This window comes from Urocitellus parryii, chromosome 3 (genome assembly GCF_045843805.1).
Source record: "Urocitellus parryii isolate mUroPar1 chromosome 3, mUroPar1.hap1, whole genome shotgun sequence".
Taxonomy (NCBI): domain Eukaryota; kingdom Metazoa; phylum Chordata; class Mammalia; order Rodentia; family Sciuridae; genus Urocitellus; species Urocitellus parryii.
The window spans coordinates 54,801,765-54,826,322 of NC_135533.1; the positions used below are offsets into that span (position 1 = coordinate 54,801,765).

At 33.6% G+C, this 24,558-nt stretch overlaps 2 protein-coding genes across 6 annotated transcripts in view; one reads left to right on the forward strand and one right to left on the reverse strand.

Annotated features, from left to right (window-relative positions):
• Positions 1-21,295, forward strand: part of Cog5 (component of oligomeric golgi complex 5) — a 342,572-nt gene extending 321,277 nt beyond the window's left edge. Inside the window, exon 22 of the mRNA XM_026395774.2 lies at positions 21,186-21,295. Within this exon, the coding sequence (XP_026251559.1) occupies positions 21,186-21,189 (4 nt within the window). The 3' untranslated portion in view covers positions 21,190-21,295. The remainder of the gene's footprint in view (positions 1-21,185) is intronic.
• The window catches only part of Hbp1 (HMG-box transcription factor 1), a 30,527-nt gene that overhangs the window by 5,155 nt on the left and 814 nt on the right, over positions 1-24,558 (reverse strand). For 2 of the 5 annotated variants that reach the window (XM_026395778.2, XM_026395780.1), the window contains exons 2-9: positions 15,138-15,321; positions 12,776-13,004; positions 10,180-10,321; positions 9,613-9,724; positions 9,416-9,528; positions 6,732-6,888; positions 5,802-5,946; positions 127-444 (exon numbers count right to left, since the gene is read on the reverse strand). In XM_026395778.2, coding sequence (XP_026251563.1) covers positions 127-444; positions 5,802-5,946; positions 6,732-6,888; positions 9,416-9,528; positions 9,613-9,724; positions 10,180-10,321; positions 12,776-13,004; positions 15,138-15,321 — 1,400 coding nt within the window. Of the gene's footprint in view, positions 1-126; positions 445-5,801; positions 5,947-6,731; positions 6,889-9,415; positions 9,529-9,612; positions 9,725-10,179; positions 10,322-12,775; positions 13,005-15,137; positions 15,322-16,711; positions 16,790-20,437; positions 20,545-24,558 lie in introns of those variants that run through there. The other 3 variants (XM_026395779.2, XM_026395776.2, XM_026395781.2) reach the window with 3 other exon arrangements.

Sequence of the window (24,558 nt, forward strand, 5' to 3'; positions counted from 1 at the left end):
TTAAGGTCAACCTATTAGGAAGAATTCAATTAAAGCTATTGAAAAATAAAATTTACGTAATATCCCAGTTACCGTGAAGTGTTCTGAAATATTAATAATTATAATCAGAATTATTGCTATGTTTACCTGTTATCTTTCCCTGGATACATCTGAGTATATTCAACTCTGTATTTTTTGGCAAAAAGCATGAAGGCATTCATTGGTCTTTTGCACTTATTAGGAGAAGTGGCACTCACAGTCCCTGAGCTGTGGTTTTTGACAGCTTTAGCATACAAAGAATTGGAAGAGAGCTGTGATGATCCAGGTGAGCCACAGTTTTTACTGAATCCAGATCCTGCAAAGTCTTGACCACCAGGTCCTCCACAAGACAAAGATGCACGACGCTGACGAGCCATACTACTTAACACATAAACTGCAGAAGAATCCATAGGTGTGAAGTCATAGCTAGAAAATTTAAGAAATTTTATTAACATGGTTTTAATTCAATTTGGATTATCCAAATTCTAAAAAAACAGGATAAAAAATATCTTTAACATCTGATTAGAGAGTTAACACATCTTTCCTTATATAGTTTTTCTAACACTACTTTTAACTTTTGCCATCAATAGTTGCTTGTATAATAAAACCTTATGTATGCACTGACTAAAATAATTCATTTTTAAAAACTCTGCAAATCATGAAAAAGTTCGAAACAAAAAAGACTCCAAATCACCCAAAAGAATCTTTTTGATGTATTTTATTCATAGTAACTCCTTCAGATTCCACAAAACCCATTTATCCTTTAGATTCATTTTTTGATAAATTTGACAATCTGATTTTGTAGCCTATGGGAACCTAAATCTAGAAAAATTAAAAATGGGATAGCAGACAGATACCAGGCCTAAGGACTAACTACTACAGAGGACAAAAGGTTATATAAGGGCAGCCAAAAGCTGTTAATGTGGCTAAAGGAACTTAAAGAGCACTATAATCTGGTAATCTGAATAGGTACAGAGTCCCCAAATAGGCCCTTTCAAGAATTATAACATAGCCTAGTATATTAAAAGTTCACAGTAAAAATACACCTTCAATCAGGAAAGGCCCTGTTTTCTTTTGTGAATTCCGTTTTACATAATCATGGAAATAAGCTGTCCATATTCTGTTTCCTTTCTTCACTAAGTTTGCTTAGAGAATACCATTACCCCCTCCTTTTATATGAAGAAAACCCTGGGACATAAAGTATTATTCACCCAATGCCACACTACTAGGATCCAAATCCAAGAACTGTCCCTCTCCAAAGCTCCAGGTCTCTTCACCAATATACATGGGGCATTGCCATTGACTATAAACTCAAGGTAAACAAACATTGAAAATATTAGCTGAAAATATGAGTAAATGTAGACTAAAACCTAATGATATACCAGTCAAAAGAATTAATTTTGCTTCAACAGTGTTAACTCTTCCTATACATTCTACTTTCTTGTCAGAAAACCTTTTTATTCAGTGTTTATTCAGAACACAGCTGTTCCTTTCCCTGAAACAGAAATTCTGGCAATACATCAAAACAAGCTGATATTAGCTATAGGAATAGCATCTGCCCAATGATGCTCAATCACAAACTGTGTTTACAAGCTTATCAATTTATTGTTGACTTCTGGCTCTTACCAAGCTAGAAACAACATTAATAATGTTGGAAAATCTATATTATTTTCCATAGATAAAAGAGCTTAAGCCCCTCCCATATAAAGTTTAGAAAAATAGCAAACTTAGGCACTGTAAATGAATAGGACACAAAATTACTCATCTATACTAAAGAAAATTATAATTTAAAAAACCAAAGACATAGAGTAAGATAATTACTAAAATTTGAAAACTCCACCATCTAGTGACACAAATCTATCCTCTATTTCCATTATGGATACAAATAAAATATTCAAAGAACTAGACTGGAAGCTAAGAAGCATGTTCATGTCTTAGTTCATTTTTAAATTAATTCTAGAGAATGTAATTGGGTTCAAATCCCAGCTCTGCCACTTACTAGTAATAGGACCTTGGGCAAGTAAAATAAAACATCTAGCCTCAGTTTATTAACTGTAAAAAAGATTAATAGAAACTACAGCAATGTTACTGAGAAAAAAATAAATGTAAAACACTTAAGGCAGATGCTGGCACCTAGTGTACTCAGTTAAGAGTTATCTATCATTATCATAGAAGTAACTCAGATTAGTAGGTAAGGGTACTAAATTCTTTACAAGGTCAATGCCTGAACTGGGCATGTTACCTTAAGATCCTCTCTCCCCTCCATCCCCACACAAAGAGAGTGATGAAGTGTGAGTAAATTAACATATAGTAGAATCTCAGTAAGTTATCACATTGCCTGAAAAAAAAAGCTTTACAAGGTCCAAAGTGATTGTTATAGCCCTGCCTGGTACTTCAAAGGTTGGCCTCAATTATCAATTTCTCAGAATGGGCTTCTTCAAATTCTGCTCTCACTTCTACAGCACAATCCATAAATTGTGTTTAAAAGCTTATCAATTTATTGTTGACTTCTGGCTCTTTCCAAGATAGAAACAAATGTCCTTTTCTGAAAATCATGATCCAAAATCCTGCCCTGAATCCCTCCATGTACCTGAGAATTTATTCTAGGTTTCTCCTGGACTGTTGGTTCTACCTCTCTTTCCTTTCTGCCCTCCCTATACCAGGCATCATCTCCCCAAGCACCCAAATCATAATCTAATCACAATAGAAGTTCAGTCAGCTTCATACTCCTTTTTCATGGCTTCTCATAAATGAAACTGCCAGCTTCCACTCCTTTCAGGGAGAGGGAAGAAGGCATTGCTTTTATATTGCAGACACTCAACAGTAAAATAAGACCATTGGCTATGGTCATCTTAACGGTATTATTCAAAAGGAAGAGGGATAAAAACTTGGGACTCTAAGAAAAACAAGAGGTAGATAGCCAAGTTTTCCTTTTTGCTTTAAAAGTTTTGCATCATGCAATACTTGATATATTAAAATGTATGTAACAAAAGTTATGAAGCATAAAAGAAATACTAGTGAATCCAAAATCTAAATTAAATTGAGTATTTCTAATATCACTAAAATTACAAATTTACTATCCCCAAATAACTACTCTCCTTAGTGGTTTACCATTCCTTCATTCTCTCAGTAATTTTATTATAAAAATAATATACTGGTTATAAACAGTATAGTAGCACCTTTATTTTATTTACTTGATTTTATGTGGTGCTGAGGATCAAACCCAGTGCCGCACATGTGTGAGGCAAGTGCTCTAACACTGAGCCACAACCCCAACCCAAGCTGTTCATTTTATTAACATAATAATGTTTTGTGTAAAGGACTTAATAGGACTGGCTGGGCAGGTGACTCATGCTACTACTGGGGAGCCTGAGGCAGAAGGATCACAAGTTCAAAGCCAGCCTCAGCAGCTTAGCAAGTTCCTGTCTCAAAACAAAAAACAGGCTGGGGATATGGCTCAGTGGTAAAATACCCCTGGGTTCAATCCCTGACACACACACACACACACACAAATATATATATATATATATATATATATTTTTTTTTTTTTTTTAAATAGGCCTGACAACTATCCTTTCAAAAATCTACTTACTGGGTGGGCCTTTGACTGCCACCTAGAACTTGAATTTTAAGAGAATTCTCATCATTTCTACAAATAATAATACTTTACTATGTTTAAATTGTGTACAAATAATACTCTGAACACCAGATTTCCTTTTGAAAGTTTGGAATCTGGGTACATGCCAAACACAGACAGCCTATGTGACCAGCTCCCAAAATTCTGGGTCCTGAGTGTCCAATAAACTACCCTGGTAGAAAACATAAATAATGTCATAATTCACTGCTAGGGGAACAAAGAGTTCCCTGAATGACTCCACTGGGAGAGGTTCCCTGGAAGGCTACCTTCATCCAGACTTTACCCCGTATTTTTTCCCTTTCTTTATTTTGTATTGTACTCTTTTGATTTAATAAATCATACTCATAAGCACAAGTATATGCTAAGTCTTGTGAGATCCAATCTGACCAGCAAATCACTGAACATGGGGATGGTTTGGGAAACCTGACATGATTATATAATGTGTACCATATATAATATATAAAGCTTATATAATAAAACATAATTACATATATGTTATCAGATACATTTCTAAAGAACAGGATTCCATAAAAATGAATTATACTGTATATGTTTCTAAGACTAATTTTTTTTAACATTGTTTTTAAAATAGATCCATGTTTTAAAATGTGTAACTAAGGTTCATTCATTTTTCCACAGATAGAAAGAATTCCACTCTAAGATTGTATCACAATTTATATGGTAAAATCCAATTAATTGTTATAAATATTGTTTCCACATTTTTGTTGTCATGAGCAATATAGCTATGAACTTCTTTATGTATCTCCTTTCACGAGCCTACAAAAATTTATTTCTCTAGGGTATATATTATAGGAATAGAACTGCTGATATTCACTATTTCAATATAAAGTCTAACTATCTCCCCATACTTTTCTATCTGGTTACATTCTTACCAAAATATAGGAATAATCACTGATATACACACTAAAACATATGTAATCCTTAAAATTTGCCTCATTTCTACAGTTTTTCAAAGAGTATATTTAGATCCAATTACTGAGCAAATGGCCTATGTCAAGCCCTATGCTAATTGCTTTTTAAATAATAGCCTCAATTTTCCTTATAATAAATGTAATAACCTTACATTAAATAGAATGAAATGAAATCTATAGGCTAAGAAACTTGAGAATTCTCTACTTTGGGCCCATACCTACCTATGGATTTGATAACTATCATAATGAAAGAATAATTCTTAAAATCCCTAATATCTACATATATGCTTTCTTTGGATAACTTGTGGGAACAGATGATCAACTATCCCATCTCGCCCAGGACTGAGGAGTTTTCAGGAATGGTGGGCTTTTAGTGCTAAAACCAAAGTCCCATATAATGGGGAGAGTTGATCAGCCTTTCTGAGTTTTAGGACTTGTGGGGTTTTGTCCTATTCTGCCACTTACTAGCAAGATGATCTTAGGAAGAACAGTGTCCCTCTCTTAAGTCTTTCCCAATGTCAATTTTTATTTGGTGTCAGTTTTATTATTTGTTAAGCCATATAACTAAATGCTCTTGGTCAAAATGAATATTAAACCAAGATGTAGTTAAGAATCGCACCCGTTAAAAAAAGAGGAGAAAAAAAAAAAAAGGACACGGTTGTGGTCTGGTTCGAAACAACTACTTTTCTTTTCTTGTTTTGTTTTTGTTTTTGTTTCCGGGACTGAACCCAGGGCCTTGTGTACTCAGTTACATCCCAGTGCTTTTTAAATTTTGAGATATGGTCTTGCTAAGTTACCAAGGCAGGCCTCCACTTGCAATCTTCCTGCCTCAGAGTGGCTGGTATTTCAGAAGTGTGCCAATGCACCCAGCTGCAGTTTTTTGATCTATTTTTTTCAATATACCTATGAAAGTTGATCTATTAACTAGTTCATCATATAACATGTGATATTCTTCCTAATCTAATCCTAAACATCTTATAAACTCACTTTCCTATATGAGCACTTTATATAAAATTCATTAGCTTATATTTTTAATTGCCTGATTTTTTGTTGTTGCTGTTTAATAGTGTGTGTATTTATATACTTTTCTCTACGTCATTCTTTCAATTTTGAAATCATTAAGGTTTTAATTTCCTAAATGTTTGATGTAGCAATTGCTAGGGATATTAAGGATAAACTTTACTAGAAAACAAATGAAAAAAATCCAATATTACCTTTTAAATGTATCAAAAACACCTGAATCATCAAAATTAATGGCATCAGGGTGTCCAGGAGGTAGACATACATCGCCAATATGAATTTCACAACATGGAATGCCATGCTGTACCACAGTCAAGCTTGGATAAAATGATGACCAACCTAAAGTTAAACAAGAGTTGCATAAAGAATGAGAATTGACAGAAAGAACCTAAAGTATGTTATAAGATATATTTCTATATCTTAAAAATAAATTTACTATTTAAAATCGCAAAAGATATCATCGCAATAAAGCAAATACTTTCAGCAATGTAAAAGCCCTCGATGCTAATTTAATTCAGCATTTTATTTATATAAAGATCTCTATCAGTTAGCCCTTCTATTCAGTCTACAAGACTGTAAATGATAAACGGTGATGAGACCATGAAATAGTCCATGAATTATTAAAGTATGCTTAACGTGGTGTAATTGTAATAAGGCTCTTAAGAGTGACTCAGGTTTATAGCATATTTGTAGCTCTAAACCAAAATTGTGGTTATCGAATACTCCATTCTCCAAACTATACTAAAATTGTTATTTTTAAGCTTCATGAATCTGAAATTTCCGATATTCACAGAAAGTAAGAGTTAAGCCCAATTATTGCTAAGATACTTAAGCACTATTAAGTACTATTAGAAGAATTTCCTATAGTAGTTTAGTTTGGAATAAATTTTCTCTTCAATTTGTTTTTTTAATCATCAAAGCCATAAGATAATATTAAGAAGCATTCTTTAAAAAGTTACTACACATTTGGGCTAGGGTTGGGGCTCAATGGTAGAGCACTTACCTAGCATGTGTGAGGCACTGAGTTCGATTCTCAGCACCACATATAAATAAATGAAAAAAATAAAGGTACATCAATATCTTAAAAAAAAAAAAAGTCACTACAAATTCAAATGAAGCCCTACCTTTATTTTTAACATAGAAAGGGTGGTCCAGTTTACACTCTACAGTAAGTAAGCCATCTTCTACTGTACCAGGATCAAAAGTCAACTTCAGTACAGACTCACCAAATGATACACTTTCTTCATGTGATAACAACTTTAGACCATCAGAACCATAACCCTGAAAACATATGCATAGAGTGAATGAATTGGAAATGCTCAACACACAGTGATGTTTCCATTATGTGTAAGACTTCGTGGAAAAGGTAAAAAGAGCTTTTGACTGAGCAGTGAAGAAAGACACATATGTAAGTGAGTAAAACATAGAAGGTAGCATGGAATAAGCATTTTTAACTCATGTATAAATAATGCTGGTGGAGTTTAGTAAAGGAAGATATTGATTCCAAGAGAGAATAGAAAAGGTTCTAATTCTACTAGAACTAAGATTTAAAAGATAATAGGCTGGGAATGTGGCTCAAGTGGTACGCATGCGAGTGCCTGGCATGCGTGCGGCCCGGGTTCGATCCTCAGCACCACATACAAAGATGTTGTGTCCGCCAAAAACTAAAAAATAAATATTAAAATTCTCTCTCTCTTTCAAAAAATAGATGAATGAAATTTAGGTAAAAGGGCATGCCTTGCACCAGGAACAGTTGCATTTAGCAACTTCTTTGAGGAGTGCTAAGTATTTTCTAAAAATACAGTGAAGTCCAGATTTGGGGCAAATGTGACTGAAAAGGAGACGTCAATTAGCAGAGGGATCTTAAAGATAGTCAAGTGCTTAAACTTTTCATTTAGAAGGTACTGGGAAGTCAATGGAAATATTTTATTAATATGACTCTGTGTGTGTGTGTGTGTGTGTGTGTGTGTGTGTGTGTGTATTTATTTTAGTTATACGTGGACACAATATCTTTATTTTTTTTAATTTATTTTTAGGTGGTACTGAGGATTGAACCCAGTGCCTCACATGTGCATGGCAAGCACTCTGCCACTGAGCCACAACCCCAGCCAAAGACTGTAAATTTTAAGATGATAGTGACTATAAAATACAAAGGATATGCTCATATTCAATTATTTGAGGATACAATGAGAGATACACATGACAGTCCTGAACTGTCAAGTGCACTGGTAGCAGAAACAGACTAAATTTCAATTTAATGAATATTTTTTGAGCATTTAGTACACTCCAGGTGGTGGGCCCTGAAAATACAAACATTAACAAGACACAGAAAATTCACAGAAAAATAAATACACTGATAGCTAGATTATAGTACCCAATCACTACAACAGGGCATGAACAAAGTAATGAACTGACAGAGAATGACTATTGAAAATCTTTATGGAAACAGAATCAACTGAGTACAAAGGGAGAACAGGGAACAGTAAAAGACAATGTCATGATTTTGAATATGATCTTCAAGAAGATAATAACTTTTTTAAAAAAGGAGGAAAGTAAGCCAGAAAGGTGAAGAACAAGGTATGTTATGGTCATACTAAGCTGAGTTTGAAGAACTAAATGCTGTTCATGTAGAGATGTCTTAACATGTAGTTGGAAATGTATAGCTATAGGTTTGGGACATATTTGTAAATAATCAAATTATACAATCTTCTCTTACTAGAGCTACATGATACTTTAAAAATAGTCCAATTCCATTTTACAGATCAGAAAGCCAAGGCCCAGAGGGATTAACCATATGCTTAAGCTCTGTCACAAAGTTTCTAGAAGAGCTAGAGAGAAGGCCCAGGTTCCCTGATGCCAAGTCCACAGTGTTTTCCACTGCATATATGGAGGTGCTGCTGACATATAATCAACAAACAGTGGTGAAGAGGAACAGAGCCTTGTATTAGGTACACTTGCCACTATAGGCAGACAGACAGAAAGACTGAGAACTATGGCAGTGTTATACTACTTAAATCACAGGAAAACAATGTCAGGAATTAACCTGGTGTGTCAACTGTTGCAGAATAAGCAAAAGTTTCTACTCCTAGAAATTAAAATAAAACCAGTAAACTCTGAGACAATTTTAGTAGGGTAGTAGAAACCACAGTCAGAATACTATGTACTTTATTAGAAGGAAGAGTAACAGCAAAATGCGAACAACAAAGGCAGCCAAGTTGAGACTATTTTTCTACTAGTTTTCTAAGTTGAATGGTTGAGACTACTCAACAGCAAAAGAATACAGAATCAAAAAAGGAAATTTTAAACAAGCACATTTCACATCCCTATTTTCTTTGCCTACAGTGAAGACATAAAAATTTAAAGATTTCAAAGTAAAAGGAGTCAACAGATATTTACCCTAATGTTGATCACTACTGCTTTTGCTTTCAATTTAGAAAATGATAGTATTTTATGGACTCATTTAAAAAGTAACAAAATAATCAATTGTTAATTACCTATAGAGGAATTAACCACTTTGTAGACTATCTAAGACAAGGCTTTGATTAGTTTATTTATTATTTATTTTTAATGCCAGGTTAGTTTGCCCTAATGTAAAATATACAAAGTATAAAAAAGTGCTAAGATATATACTCTTCATCCTATTTTGAGAAAGTATAATTAATTTAGGTAAGTCTAAAGTCATCACTACTGTCCATCAAGCTAGCAACAATGCGTGGTCATAAAACCTCTACCTAAAATATAAGATGCCATTGAAACATAAATAGAAATATTTGAAAGATCAAAAATTGGTAAACAATTTTAAATCAACCTTGTGAGTGCCCATTTGGAGTTCCTCCTCATTATCACAGCCTTCAGCTCTAGCAAAATCTTCAACATCTTGCCATTCCTTATTGCTTCCCTTATGAAAGCACAGTCGTGTGCCTAAAGTTTAATTAGAAAACAAATATTAGACATGTGATTAGGGAGGAGCACAAGTAAGCTGTAAAAACTGACACATTTCTTTACCTTTCAAAAAACAGTGCCAAACAGTTGAAGGCCAGGAATTGCACCATCCCAAATCATCATCATCTGACAGGGAGGACATACAGAAGATGCCAGATTCTGACTCACTATTTGCCTATGGAGAAAAATATTATAAACTTGTTTATTTTTGTTTTTCTAATATATCTTTTTTTTTTTTTTTTTTTTTTTTGGTACTGGGGATTGAACCCAGGGCCTTATTATGCAAGGCAAGCATTCTAACAACTGAGCTATATCCCCATTCCTCTAATATATCTTTTAATATCCATTTTCCTCCCAAGCTTCCAAATAACTTCATCATTCTAAACTAAGGGGGGAAACACTTTCAAAAACTGAAATTTCTATACCTTTTGGTTTAATGTGCATTCCCATATGTAACACACTTTCCTATCCGTAGAGCTGTATATAAAATCCAATCCATATCACTAATAGAACAATGAAACAATATTTCCCATCTATACAGTCTTCAAAAGAATTTCCTAAATGTTTTGTTAATGTATTTCAACTGTTTGAATAAATTTAACAAAAGTTTAACCTCACGAATAGACTCACCCTTTCATGTCTTACTGGTGTTTCCTCCTTCCAGTGATGGTGAGGGAAGGCTGGCTCACTCTTTGAAGAAGAGGACATTGGTGGAGGTCGTGCATAGGAATGTAAACTTTTGCTTGTTGCTATGATGTGTACAGGAGATGATCTAAAACAAAGCAGCAAGTTTTACTATAAACCGGTTTCTTAAAGTAGATCCTTCTTTTTGATGAAAAGAACATCACATTCTAAGTGCTGATTACATTTAAGATAGCTATGCTAACATCAATAAAGAGCAAGATGTTATTTATAAAAATGTTATTGCTTAACTTCTTACCCAAACCCACTTCACAAAGTAGATTTAACAATTTTTATTTACTTATTTTTTTTGCAGTGCTAGGGATTGAACCCAAGACCTCACACACTCTAGGGAAGCACTCTATTACTGAGCTATAACCCCAGGCCTTAACAGTAAATTTTAAATTACCACTGTTTCATTTATTTATCCCATTCATTTTTATCTCAATACAAATAAATGTGTGTATTTTTATTCATAAATGATAATACCCCATTGCAGCTTCCCATTCATTTCCTTTTACTTTCATGTACTCAATAAATCTCAATATGTTTATAGCATCTTAAGCTTAACATGAGCAACACTCAACTGCTTATCTAGCAACCATTTTATCATTGGGCAGACACTACAAACTGCCTTAAGCAAAAATGCTTAGACTTATCATAGCAGAAAGCAGTCTACTTGCCATTCCTTGCAACTGGACACTACATTATATTTTTTAATATAAACCTGTTGAAAAGCAACTACACATTATAAGGTCTAGTTATTTCTCTCCTAGGACCACCTTTAAAAAACCTGACCCCTTCTCATCAAGTCTCTTTACCAGGCAGTTCTCCCTTTAAAGAAGCTTTCAAGAATATACTTTCACAAACAGACCCAATTTTAACGAGAGAGTGACAGTAAGAAACAAACCTACAAGAAATTAGAGTCATATGTAAACACTGAGAAGTTTGAAAAGAAGTAGAGCAGAAATGCCAAATAAGAATGTAGTCCTTGGGGCTGAGGTTGTATCTCAGTGGTGGCGTGCTTGTCTAGCACCTGTGAGGCACTGGTTTAGATCCTCGGCACCACATATAAATAAATAAAATAATGGTATTGTGTCCACCTATAACTAAAAATTATTTTTAAAAATGCAGTCCTTAAAAGAAATTTTATTAGCCCCTCAATTTTCATTTTATCCCCAATAACATTATTATTTCTATCTATGTAAAAAGGCTCTTTTAAAGAGAAACTATGAAACAACATTTTGTTTTCATGTTTATATCACTCCTTAAATTAAAAAGCCCCTAAAGTTTCCATGCATTTTAGCATACTCTCCAATCACTTGTAGACTGCAAGAAACATGCTAACATCTGCCCACCTTCTTTATTACACATTTAGATATGCATGAAGTATTAGAGAATGGCCAAATGGCTTTAAATTCCTTTTGTTCATCCTTGACTTCATGAATAATGGATTTTTTCAGTTCTTCTATTTAACAATTTAAAACAGAAATTGTGATATTCTAAAAAAGGTATGGGGACAGTACTGGGGTTGTAGCTGAGTGGTAGAGCACTTGTTTAGAATGTTTAAGGCCCTGGGTTCAATCCCTAGCACCATCAAAAATGGAATAATAAAATATAATGTATGGAGCCTAAATATTCTATCAGTATACTCTATCATTTTTTACTAACAGTAATGTAAATCTGGGCATTTCTCTATTATAAACTGCCTAATTTAATCCATGTGTTTTTAGAGATAAATAATGAAATGTTATCCACTTAGGTCTCCTGAGGAATGATAGTGGGAAGCTTTCATAATTTCACAGTACAGCAACACATTTTCTTCAACACTGGTCTAGATATATAAAACAGTAATTTTATCAAGAGAAGTCCATTTTTTTAAATATTAAAATGATTTGAGAAGGGGTTTCTGGGGATTGAACCCAGGAGCACTATACTACTGAACTACAACTCCAGCCCTTTTTATGTTTTTATTTTGAAACAGGGTCTCACTCAGTTGCTTAGGGCCTCATTAAGTTGCTGAAGCTGGCCTCAAACTTGTAATCTTCCTCCCTCAGCCACCCAAGTTACTGGGATTACAGGCATGCAATCAGCAAAAGGACAGGTAAGACTACATAGATTGAAAAAAATAAACCTAGACCAAAAGGAGCCAAATTCAAAGTTTATAAATACTTACAATACAATGCTCATTCTAACTATGGTTCTTCAGACAAAGTAATTTCTATCTTTGATCATGAAATGTATAGTAATAGTATTTCTCAGTCTAATATATTTTTGATAACTTTTTGATGACATTTACCAAATTTTTAAACTTTTTTCATAGCACCTTGATCCAGTTCTTAAACATATGAAATCATGATATTGAGTGAACTAAGTCTTTGATCATTATGAAACAAAGAGCTTATTGCTAATGACTTTATTTAAATTTTAGTTTATGTTAAACATCCACAAGATAGTTAATTTAAAATTTTAATTTAAAATGTTCGTAAACATAGCTTTTTAGAATTACAGAAGTTTTAAATGAAAATACAATAAATGCTCCTACCTGTTATAAAATGAGCACTGCATAAGTGGACTTTGTGGACTCGTGGCAATATTTGCTAATTCTGTTAGCCAATCCACCTCATTTTCACCATAAGTATTTTCCGATATGTCTGAGGTATTCTGGTTCCAAGATGGTCTTGGATATTCTTGATGAGAAACATCTGAATTTAGCTGGTATATGGCAGATTGGGTAGAATCACTTTGAACAGCCTGAAGTTCAGGAAGATCATCTGCAAATACACACATTCAATATTTCAAAAAGCAAATTAATAATACAATGAATAATATTAATATTTCAGCTAAAAGTCATCAAATTTAGCTAGTTCATTTTATGAGAGGAAAATCATAAATTCAAAATTAAACTCAATGTATTTTCTTGAACAAATTATTTTTTAAAAATGACATTTTGCTATTTAAGGGTTAATAGAGTCTGATCAAGAAGTAAACCCAACAAATGTGATGTGAAAATGGTTCATCACCTAAACCATGTAATTACCACAAGTGTTTTCACACTAACAACAGGGCTCACTCTGTGCTTTCTGCTCTTCCTCCTATTTTTTTTTTGCACCTTACCTGGAAGTAATCTATACACAAAGACTTTTTTTTTAACATTAAAAAGTTACTGAGGAAAAACACATCTTATGTGTGTATATATATGTAGTTATTACTTACACACTGATTGACTTGCAATACAGATAACTGCAACATTGAAAACAACAATTTCCAAAGATGAGAATGTAGATCGTATTTATTTTTCAGTGTTGCTTACACAAATCTGTGTTAAAGCTTTAAAATGTAGCTGAGGATTGAAACCAGGGCGTCACACATGCTACATAGGCAAGTGCTCTACTACTGAGTTACATCCCTAGCCCCAAAAGTATTTCTTTTCATTAAGAAATTCTGAACTCAGTAATATTTTCTGGCTATCTTTTTCTATAAATATATTCCCCAAAAGTGTATCATGATAAACTTTATACTCTCCAAAAGAAAAAAATAGTACTACTACCCAAATAACACTACAAAGAACAATGAGTTTGGAAAAGAAAAAAAAAAAGAATTCAAGAAGGAAAAAAAAAGGAGATAGAAAAAGAAAATCATCTGACAGGCCTTAAACAAACAAACAAACAAACAAAAAACAGCCTTCTCTAGTAAACACATCTAAACCGAAAACTATATAATCTATTGGGTCTCTCAAACATAAGAAAACTCTTCAAGTTGTCTTAAATGTCATCCGAAAAAGGAGGTACAGTTCCTATTCAAGCAAATATTTCAGAATATCTTACAAAACTCAAATTGCTTAATTAAAATTAGTAATTCAGTGTATCAATACTTAAAACTGACTAGAAGTTATACTGTTTCATGAAGCAGCTAAGGAGTTCTAAAACATCACATCAATTTAAGATAATTTCACCTCCAAATTCTCACACTGGTGTAGCAACTTCCCTCCCCTCACTGCCAACACCCTTTGACCATCATTTCTTTATTATAAAGGGTTCCTTTCTGTCTTTCAAGTACACGAAATTAACTACTTTCTGAAGCATGGATGGAAGGGCTAAGTTTTTGACTCCCTGAGTCTGATTTCCTCCTGAAACCTAAAACAAGATAGTGCTCCTTGTACAACAGGAACTATTACTCAATGATATTCAGGTTCTGAAAATCCTTGGCATTCAAACAGGTCCCAAGACCTTCAAGATCTCCAAATTCCCAAACATTACTATAGTATATAATCTCTTCCTTTTATTTCAGCATTTGTAAAATAAGGACAGTCCTCCTCTTCAGAATTGTTAATGAACATTAAAGGCAACTACATATTAAATAGAGACAAAGCTGAATTGAAAAGCTGGGCGGCAAGCCAAGGGCACTCATTTTCTCCTGAACACCAGCCTCAAAGCAATACAATTCATATCACCCCTCAACAAATCTACACAATTCTACAGGTCACATATTTCAAGAGTAACTCAGCAAGAATGATCACTTTAAGGTACAAGGGTCCACAGTCATTTCCCTATTATACCAACAAATCAGCCCTGAAAAGCTCACTGGGAGGATGTTTCAAAATTGACATCTTTAAAAAGAAAATTAAATAGACTATTTCTAAGGAATTTAGTAGTCTAATCTTTATACACAAAACAAAGCATTCAGTTTAATAACTTAAATGAGTCTATGATAACTATAAATAGCTCAGTCACTTTGATTTTTATGTAATATTTTAAAAGCAAGAATCAAAAATGTTGTGTATTCCTAATACACAAAAATAAACTTTTTTAGCCAGTGAAGATTAAGCAGAGAAGCTGACTAAATGTGAAAATTAATTTGAATCTTAGTAAGATTCCTAGATAATTTTAATTTTAAATTTTGTTTACCAAGCTCCATGTGCTCATCACAGGAGTTATAGCCAGGTGAAGATGGCAAATTCTCATTACACTGTAGCAACTCCAATGAGTCATTCATTCCTGAAGCTCTCTTGTCCATCACCAGCAGGAGTTTCTGTACTGCATTAGGCATCTGATTTGTCTTCACTTCCCACACCATGTTACGGTGCTCCGACTTAAAAATAATAAAGAGGAAAAAATTATCAAGTTATGTGATTTGATTATCACATAAGTATAAGATCAAAGACACATCACTATGTTACATTTTTAACTTAAATCACATATTGCCATTTATACCTTCCTCAATTCCTCTGGACCATAACAAATCCCTGTCTTGGCCTACAGCTGTGTATTCTGTACTAAATTACACCTAATTACTAAAGGATTAACATCTTGAATTAAGCTTTTAGTTTTAAATAATAGCTATTATACATATTTATTTCTTCAAGCTTGTAACTCTTTCAGATGCAAATATTAAGACTAATGAAACTTTTTTTTCCATATGTATCTTCAAATTCAAAAGAAAATTAAACTCTCCTCAGTTAAATAAAAAATAAAGACTGGAGGATTATTCTGATTTTTTTCTTTTTTTAAAGACTATTCCATTCTATTTATCAACTGTGTTCAATATTTTGTTTCCTCATATTCTGAAAGTGAACAACTTTAACACACTTAAAGATAATTATAATCTCTAAAAAGTTTCTTTAAATGGCCATGCTACACATATCATATTTTTAAAGAGAATCTGGGATCTAGCCATAATAAAAAGATATCTTTGATTCAGAATAGGCTGGTACTTCTAGAAAGATGAATAATAATCATAGTGAATTTGGCTAAACCACCAGTAAAACTACCTTCAAATCAAGCCTACAACTTATGGCAAAGAAGAGAATAATATAGGCTAATACTTAAATTCTGAGCAAAGTCCATTCAGTGTCTTATGAAAGGAGAATGTGGTTAATACCCTTTACACTGGTCTCTGGACAATAATCAATTAGCTACTTAGTATGAGTGATAACAGCAAGAAGATTTCTTGATTCCTCAGGCTATCCTCCAAATTTCATTAAAAAAATTCAAATAGGTTAATAAGAAATACACAATGGACTGGGGTATAGCTTGATGACATAGTATTTGCCTATGATGTATAAGACCAACCTCTTCCCCTGGGTCACAAAAAATCCTTACTTTTTCAACAATACATAGCTTTTTCTCAAAGCAAAACAATAAAATATACTGCTCTTGAAAGCTATTAACAGTTAAAAATCAACTATGCTCGTCCAGTCTGATCAAAAATACAAAGATCTTCAATACTTAGTATTTATACCATAGCTTTCTAAACCATGATGTAATCACTGAGCTCTTTTTCTACCAAATGCGTTTTCATGATTGTGTTGATTATGAAATGTTTCCCAACTATAAAATATACAATATCACTGTAAAAATCTGGAAAAAAAAGAAAGAAATATAATGATAACTTCTAACCCCATCAAACAGATTTAGATACTGCTAACATTTTGGTGTATTAAAATCTAATCTCTTTATCATGCACACATACTCACACTTACTTTTTCATACTTCATATTAGAGTTGATAACTTTTCTTAAGATATGTTCATAAACTTTTCCTATGTCATATGGAAGAATCTAGAAGTTAAATAGTATACCTAGTGAGGATATACCCAAAATTCACTTATCCCTCCTATAGCTGTTACTCCCAATTTTCTCATTCTCCTAAACAATACTTTATTATAATGAAAAAGTATTTACTTACAGTATAGGATTATTTTAGATTCCTAGATAAAAATTAATAAGTGGATGGTGATCAAACATCTTAATGTTCTATTTTTTAAAGATGCTATTTTTATAATCATTTTATTTCATTTTGATTATCATGTATTAATTGTATATATTAAAGGTTTTCAGTATATTAGTATGATATTTCCATACATGCATGCAACAAAGAGTATTCAATTATAACTTCCCTTTATTTAACTTTCCTGGACCACATATACCCTGCCCACTCTCTGATTATTACTATTGCATATTTGGGTTGGCATTTTTTAGCTTCCACATATAGAAAGAATTTGTGGTACTTGTCTTAGTATTCTGGCATATTTTGCAACATAATGTCCCCCAGATCCATCCATTTGCTGCCAATGATGGAATTTCATTCTTTATGGCTGAATATTATTCCACTGTATGTATATGTATGTGTGTACACACACACACACACACACACATACATACATACACACCACATTTTCTTTATCCACCAAACAGTTGATGGACTTAGGCTGATCGTTTATGTTAGATATCATGGACAGTGCCACAATAAACATGTGCATGCATGCATCTCTAACATATATATCTCTAAACTGAATATTGCCTTATGTTGTTTCTAACATTCTATTTTGTATGCTTTTTGCCTGTACCCTTCAAAAATGACCATTATCCGGAGCATGGGAGGAATAGATGAATTCTAGATAGGGCAGGGGGGTGGGAGGGAAAGGGAGGGGGCAGAGGATTAGCAAGGATGGTGGAATGTGATAGACATCATTATCCAAAGTACATGTATGAAGACACAAATTGGTGTCAACATACTTTATATACAACCAGAGAGATGAAAAATTGTGTGGTATATGTGTAATAAAAATTACAATGCATTCCGCTGTCATTATTTTAAATCAATTTTAAAAAATGACCCTTATCCTCAGATTATAGAGTACTATTATACTATGGTTTTTGTTTGTTTTCCTTTCATACTACAGATTCTTTTTTTAATTAATTAATTTTAGTCATACATGACAGCAGAATGAATTTTGACATATAATACATATATGGAATGTACATACATCAATCATATTGTCAATTCTGTTCTGTTGCCCTTCCTATCCTCCTTACTCCTCCCCTCCTCTCCCATCCTCTCTATCCAATCTAATGTAACACACTTTTTCTTCTTTTTCTCATTACAACATCATATATGTATTCTGTATAACAATGAGGTTCTCCTTCCATCTTCCGTGCAACTCCCCTTCTCCCTCTTTTTCTCTCCCACCTCTCTTCCCTATTTAGTGGTAGTCTTCTTCTCATGCTCTTCTTCCCTATCCCATTTTGAGTCACCCCCCTTATATCAGAGAAGACATTCGGCATTTGTTTTTAGGAATTGGCTAACTTCACTTAGCATAATCTGCTCTAATGCCATCCATTTCCCTGCAAATGCCATGATCTTGTTATTTTTTAGTGCTGAGTAATATTCCATTGTGTATAAATGCCACATTTTTTAATCCATTCATCTATTGAAGGGCATCTGGCTTGGTTCCACATTCTAGCTATTGTGAATTATGCTGCTATAAACATTGATGTGGCTGTGTCCCTGTAGTATGCTCTTTTTAGGTCTTTTGGGTATAGTCCAAGAAGGGGAATTGCTGGGTCAAATGGTGGTTCCATTCCCAGCTTTCCAAGGAATCTCCATACTGTTTTCCAAATTGGCTGCACCAATTTGCAGTCCCACCAGCAATGTATGAGTGTACCTTCCAGCCCCCCAATCCTCGCCAGCACTTATTGTTGTTTGACTTCATAATGGCTGCCATTCTTATTGGAGTGAGATGGTATCTTAGAGTAGTTTTAATTTGCATTTCTCTGATTGCTTGAGATGGTGAGCATTTTTTCATGTATTTATTGATTGATTGTATATCCTCTTCTGAGAAGTTTCTGTTCAAGTCCTTGGCCCATTTGTTGATTGGGTTATTTGCTTTTCTGTTGTTTAACTTTTTGAGTTCTTTGTATACTCTAGAGATTAGAGCTTTATCTGATGTTTGAGGGGTAAAAATGTGTTCCCAGGATGTAGGCTCCCTATTCACCTCACATATTATTTCTCTTGCTGTCATACTACAGATTCTTAATGTGGTAAATACAACAGCATTTGAAATGGATAACAGTAAACAACCAGACAGCTATTCAGTTTCAGCTGCTTCTTTCCTGGGAAATATGACAAGTCATCCAACACATCTCAGTACCCATCGTGTATTATGCCATTACTTCAAGCAAATAATAGTTTGTCTATCTAAAAAATGTTTAAGGCATTTAAAGGGTTAATATATAGGCATAAAACAGAAAATTCATTTTTCCTAAATACAAAAGGTTAATACAATGTACTGATTAATCAGTCTTAATGTACAGTTATAGCAAACCTGCTGAGGTACAGTAATTTCCTACAAAATGGATGGTTAAAAGAAACGGGATTTTTCATGTTTCAAATCATATTTCTGAGTCTCCACCTAATCTTTAAATTTTAAAAAAAAATTGAGTGAATTAAGTTTAACCAGTGAGTCTCAATTCAACTCTTGTGGCATAAAGAATCATGTATGCTTTAAACAAATGATACCCAAGCCCAATCCCCAGAGGAAATGATTTGTTCTGAGGTCCAACACTGTGCACTGGTTTTCATTTGTTTGCTTTCAAAGGAATTCCAAGCATAGTGTGTTAACAACTACTGGGCTAAAAATAATTGCTAATTTTTTTCATTAAGAAAAATGTCCATTTATTTAATACATATTATGTATATGGCATATTAATTGTAACGTTAGATCTCAATGGTAATAAATGAAGACTCTCAAGGAATCTATACATTCATGAAAAAATCCAAGTAAATGACCCCGTTTCTACAGAGCAGGGTGGTTTCCCAGTGAGAACAAAACTACAATAGAAAGCTCAAACAGCTGGCCAGTACTGGGTAAGACCAGAAATATGCAGAATCTAGCATCACCAGAAAGTGGGATGGCCTTATGTGTTATGTGGTCATAGATACTAAGCTCATAGGTTATTATGTGGAAAGGTAGATTAAGATGTGAATCTCTGATCTTAGTTTAGGAAAAATGAATTTTCTTTTTTCCTTCTTTTTTACCCACTAAGACAAGAGTAAGGTCTCTGAAATTAGGCTGAGTTTATGTACCAGATTTTCCACTTACTAGCTACGTTCCCCTTAATTATTTAAGATCTTCGTGCCTTTTTGTAAAAAACATTATTATACATTATTATAAAACTCAGTATGAAGGTAAAATGCTAAGAAACACCCAACACAAAGCAAACGTAATGTGGCTACTATTGTCATCAATTATGAGACAATGGGGAATCACTAAAGATTTTTGGATAGGGTTTTGACATGATCAGTACTACACTTGAAACACTCTTTTTGGAATCTATGCAAAATAATACTAAAACACTACATGAATATGTAGAAACATATTCATATATTTAAGGTAGGGTGCAGTTAAGAAAAAGAAATACACTCACATTCTTAATTTCTATGTAAGCCACCTGCCTCCAGCTTCTTTTGCAAGAATTCTCATAAAAGAAAAGGTAATTGGTAGTATCAATGCAGATTCCTTATTTAGTAACTCCTAAGACAAGAGAGGAACTAGTCATTCTGTGCGAGTTCTTTTAGCAACTAATATTAACAGTTGAGATAGCACATAGATAACTCTTTCCATAGAAATCTATCCAACATCTTAAACATACAGGACATAATTAAACCTATCTTGACTAAAAAACCTTCTGAACAACTGTACCATGCTTTATATATATAGATTTGAGCTGTGTAAGTCAACCCCAAATGAAATCTTACAGTTTAAAATTTTCCCATTTTTTTCAACCTTTGTTATGAAATTCAGAGGCTGTACCACATCTCTCTCTCTCTCTTCAGTTATCCTTTATGTATAAACAGTATGTTCCTGGGGTTCACAAAATAGTTGCAATCTGTCTTGTCTTCCCCCCTCCCTCTCCAGAACTCTTCCCAGCTAGATTTTTTTTTTCTTCCCTAAAAGCAGGTCAGCCAATCATCATTTACAGTACACTAACATCTCCTTTTAACTTTATCATTTCTTCAACACCTTGTCTTAGTTATCTACGACCATCCCAACACTCTTTGAATGAAGTTGGAAAAAAAGCATTAATTTCAAAACACAGCTACCTATAAATAACAAAAGGGATAAAATACTTATTGAACTTAAGTTCTATGTATTTGCACCTCTCCCTGCTCAAGGTAATCAAAATTTGGCCATCAGCTGAAGTTTTGCTACTACAGACCTACTATACCCTAAAAGAAAGCCTAGACTTAAAGACAGAAGACTTGAATTTCACTCTTGCTGGCTGTGGACCTGGGGCAGGTAACTTAACCTTAGCCTCACAGTAGCTCTACTTATCTCACAAGGGTATTGGAGAATTAAATAAAATACATGAAAACAAAATATAAAAACCATATACAAATGTAAGTTGTCTCACTTTTCTCTGTCAAACTATTTTTCCCTGTCAAACTATTCTGGAGAAAGAAAACAAGGACTCTGACTTGGGAAAAGAATATGGAAAGAGTTCTTATTCAAAAATACTCCCCACCATACATTACACTAACTAAACATTCATTTTGAAAAACAGTTGCTCTTTCAAATATCTCCTGGTAGCGCTAACCCTATTGTTTATTTATGATTTTGTATTCTGCTTTGGGATTAAAAGATTCAACAGAACTTGCCTTGTATTTTACTTAACTCTGTATGTGTCATTTCTTCACAAGATCAGTGATTTTTAAAGGAAAGAATAAAATTCTCCTATAGTTGTTGTGCTTTGAAAGGTCATGTTCAATATTTCAAATTTTACTGAATAGGGGATAGGGGCTGGGAGGCCCTATTGTTTTTGGTGTGCAAATTTTCAGAAGCAAATATCCACAGTCTTACAAAGGAGAGGAAGACTACAAACAGCTAAGTCAATGAATGAAAACGGGAAACAGGGGTTTACAAATGCCTACCTACCTATAGAATATTTCCACATAAGTATTTATAAATTATACTTTAAAAAAATTATTTAAAATTCAAAACAGTTCTGTGAACAATATATTATTATGGAGGAAAAAAACAGGACTCTGACCATTGAATGGGACCATTTGCTTTTTGGAGAACCAAGGGAAAAAAGATAAAAGACATAGATCAACATAGGTTAGACTCCTGCTTCTAAAGTGCCTGTTCTTTCTGAATCCTTACTTTTTCATGATTATGCTATGATCTTCTATATGTTCTCCTCTAATCCTGAAGACTTTCATACCAATTCTAGACTATTTGCTCCAATTATTTTGAAAGAGTGGGTAAAGAGAAGGTAATATGCAATTACTATACATCTCTAAAGTATAGTACCTCTGAATTAAGGTATTTAGAATGTATTACAAGATAAAACATGACACAGCAGACAAACTTACATAAACTATTCCAAATGCAACTTTCTAAACAAAAGCAGTTGGGTGGCCTTAATACAATTCCTTAATATTTTCACTGAAACTTCACTTCTTTTACAGAACTATTTCTACAACTCCTCTGCCACTGTGTAAAAACAATAAAATCCCACAAATACTAGGGTTGTTTCCTATACTACGGTAGAATAACACTTAACACCTTTATGGCCCTGAACATTTTAATTTCTATGCCTGAATTTTATTTGTAAAAGAACTAGTCCCTATCTAGACATCAGAATTTTAAGTAGAAAAGATACTACATCCCACATCCTTGTCTTGGCTGTACATTGCTCAATCACATCTATACAAGTTATCAGTAGTTTTCACATCTATACAAGTTATCACTGGTTTCCATGCTTATTCAACATGAAATGTTAATATTGATGAATGTACACAGAACTCATAATACCATTAAGCAGTCACAGGACTCTATAAAAAACTTGAAATCTAAAAATTCATATTATGTAAACCTGTTTTCCTATATTTGTTATCCTATATATTTTCACATTACTAATAACTTGAGAAAAGCTTTTCTAAGCTACTGTCAATAACTTTTAATAATTCAATTAATCAATATAAGAATTATTTTTCTAATTTCAGAAGAAAATACTATTAAATTATGACTGGAAGCACAAAATAAAGGCATATCAAAATATGAAGGAATATTAATTGTCAGGCAATTAATAAACAAGAAAAAATATGTCCATCTTCCTGAGTTTTGTAATGGGTGTCAGTTTAAAATTTTTTGTAATTTCTTGTCATTTATTTTCCCATTTGAATAGTCCTTTTCTTAGTTAAAACACAAAAAATATTTGGTCTTGTCTAATTGACATGGTAGTAACTTCTTTTTGATAAGGTATGCCTGATATTTTCATTTCAAACAGATATAAAAGAAACCAGCTTGCAATTCACTGCAGAAGAACCTTCAGGGCACAGCAGTTCATTCACGAAGTACATGTCATATGCTTTCTTTTAGAGGGCACTTGGATAGGGAGGAGAGTCCAAATAAGTTAAAATACAATGAAGACAATAGGATGCTATCATGTTTGAATTCTGAAAGGTTCAAACCTTGACGCTGGTGAGTGAAAGCATTCGGAAAACTTGGGTAAAAGTACCCTTTTAACTAATTTATGCAGGACCTGGAGAAACTAACAATGGGGAATGCTTTTCAAGTAGAAAGAAAAAAGCAATTTAGTCCATAAAATTAAGATGAAAACTACAAAGTGAAATAAAAATTTCCTTATATAAACTGGCTGTAGCTCAGTGGCAGGGCACTTTCCTAGCATGTGTGAGGCACTAGGTTCCGGTTCCATACAACTATAAATAAATAAATAGATAAAAAGCATTTTGTCTTATAATGGTTAAATTATACCTTCCTCAAAAGTATAAAGTAGCTCAAAAACTTGAGCGGCTTTAATTCTTTTGAAAGTACTCAAATTTCTTTGAAACTTTATCAAATATTGCCAACCCAACAAGAACTTAGTTTAATAGAAGAAACCAAACAGATCGTCCTAACACTCTTCTTAGCAAATAAACAATGGAGGGAAAAAAAAGACCAAAACATAAGTAGTTGGTGTTAAAATTATTATTAGCTCTCAAAAGGCAATTTTAATTTCAAAATCACTGTGTTGAGTCATCGTTACTGTTATTTATTAGAAAATAAATACAAAGAACGTCGCCAGAATTGTTGGTAGGACTCCAAAGCTTCTCAATAGGTAAAACTTCCTTTTTAAAAAGCCCCCTTCCGTTCTAGCGTCAGCGGCATCCTGAGTCAATAAACTTTGTACTGCCGTGCTGTCAGTACTTCTTTTGAAATGGACTCTAGCTCAAAACTCCCTACGAAAGACATCCAGAGAACTTGGAGCATACAGCGGAGAGTAAAATCCCCTAGACAGCAAGCAGCGTTTAAAGCTACAAAAACCCGGCTGCTGACTCCGCCAGGATTCTTTCTTGTTTTGTTTTAATCTGCCTGCGGCAGCAGCATAAATTAAAAGGCGGAGTCTGGAATCGCCTGCCAAACCTCCTCTCTGGGTCACAAGGAGCAGCGCCTCCCAGTTCACGCCAAGTCCACCCCCACCCTCTTTCGCCATTCATAGCGCTCCCCTCCCATCCCCCCATCATGTGATCGCAGCCTGGACGC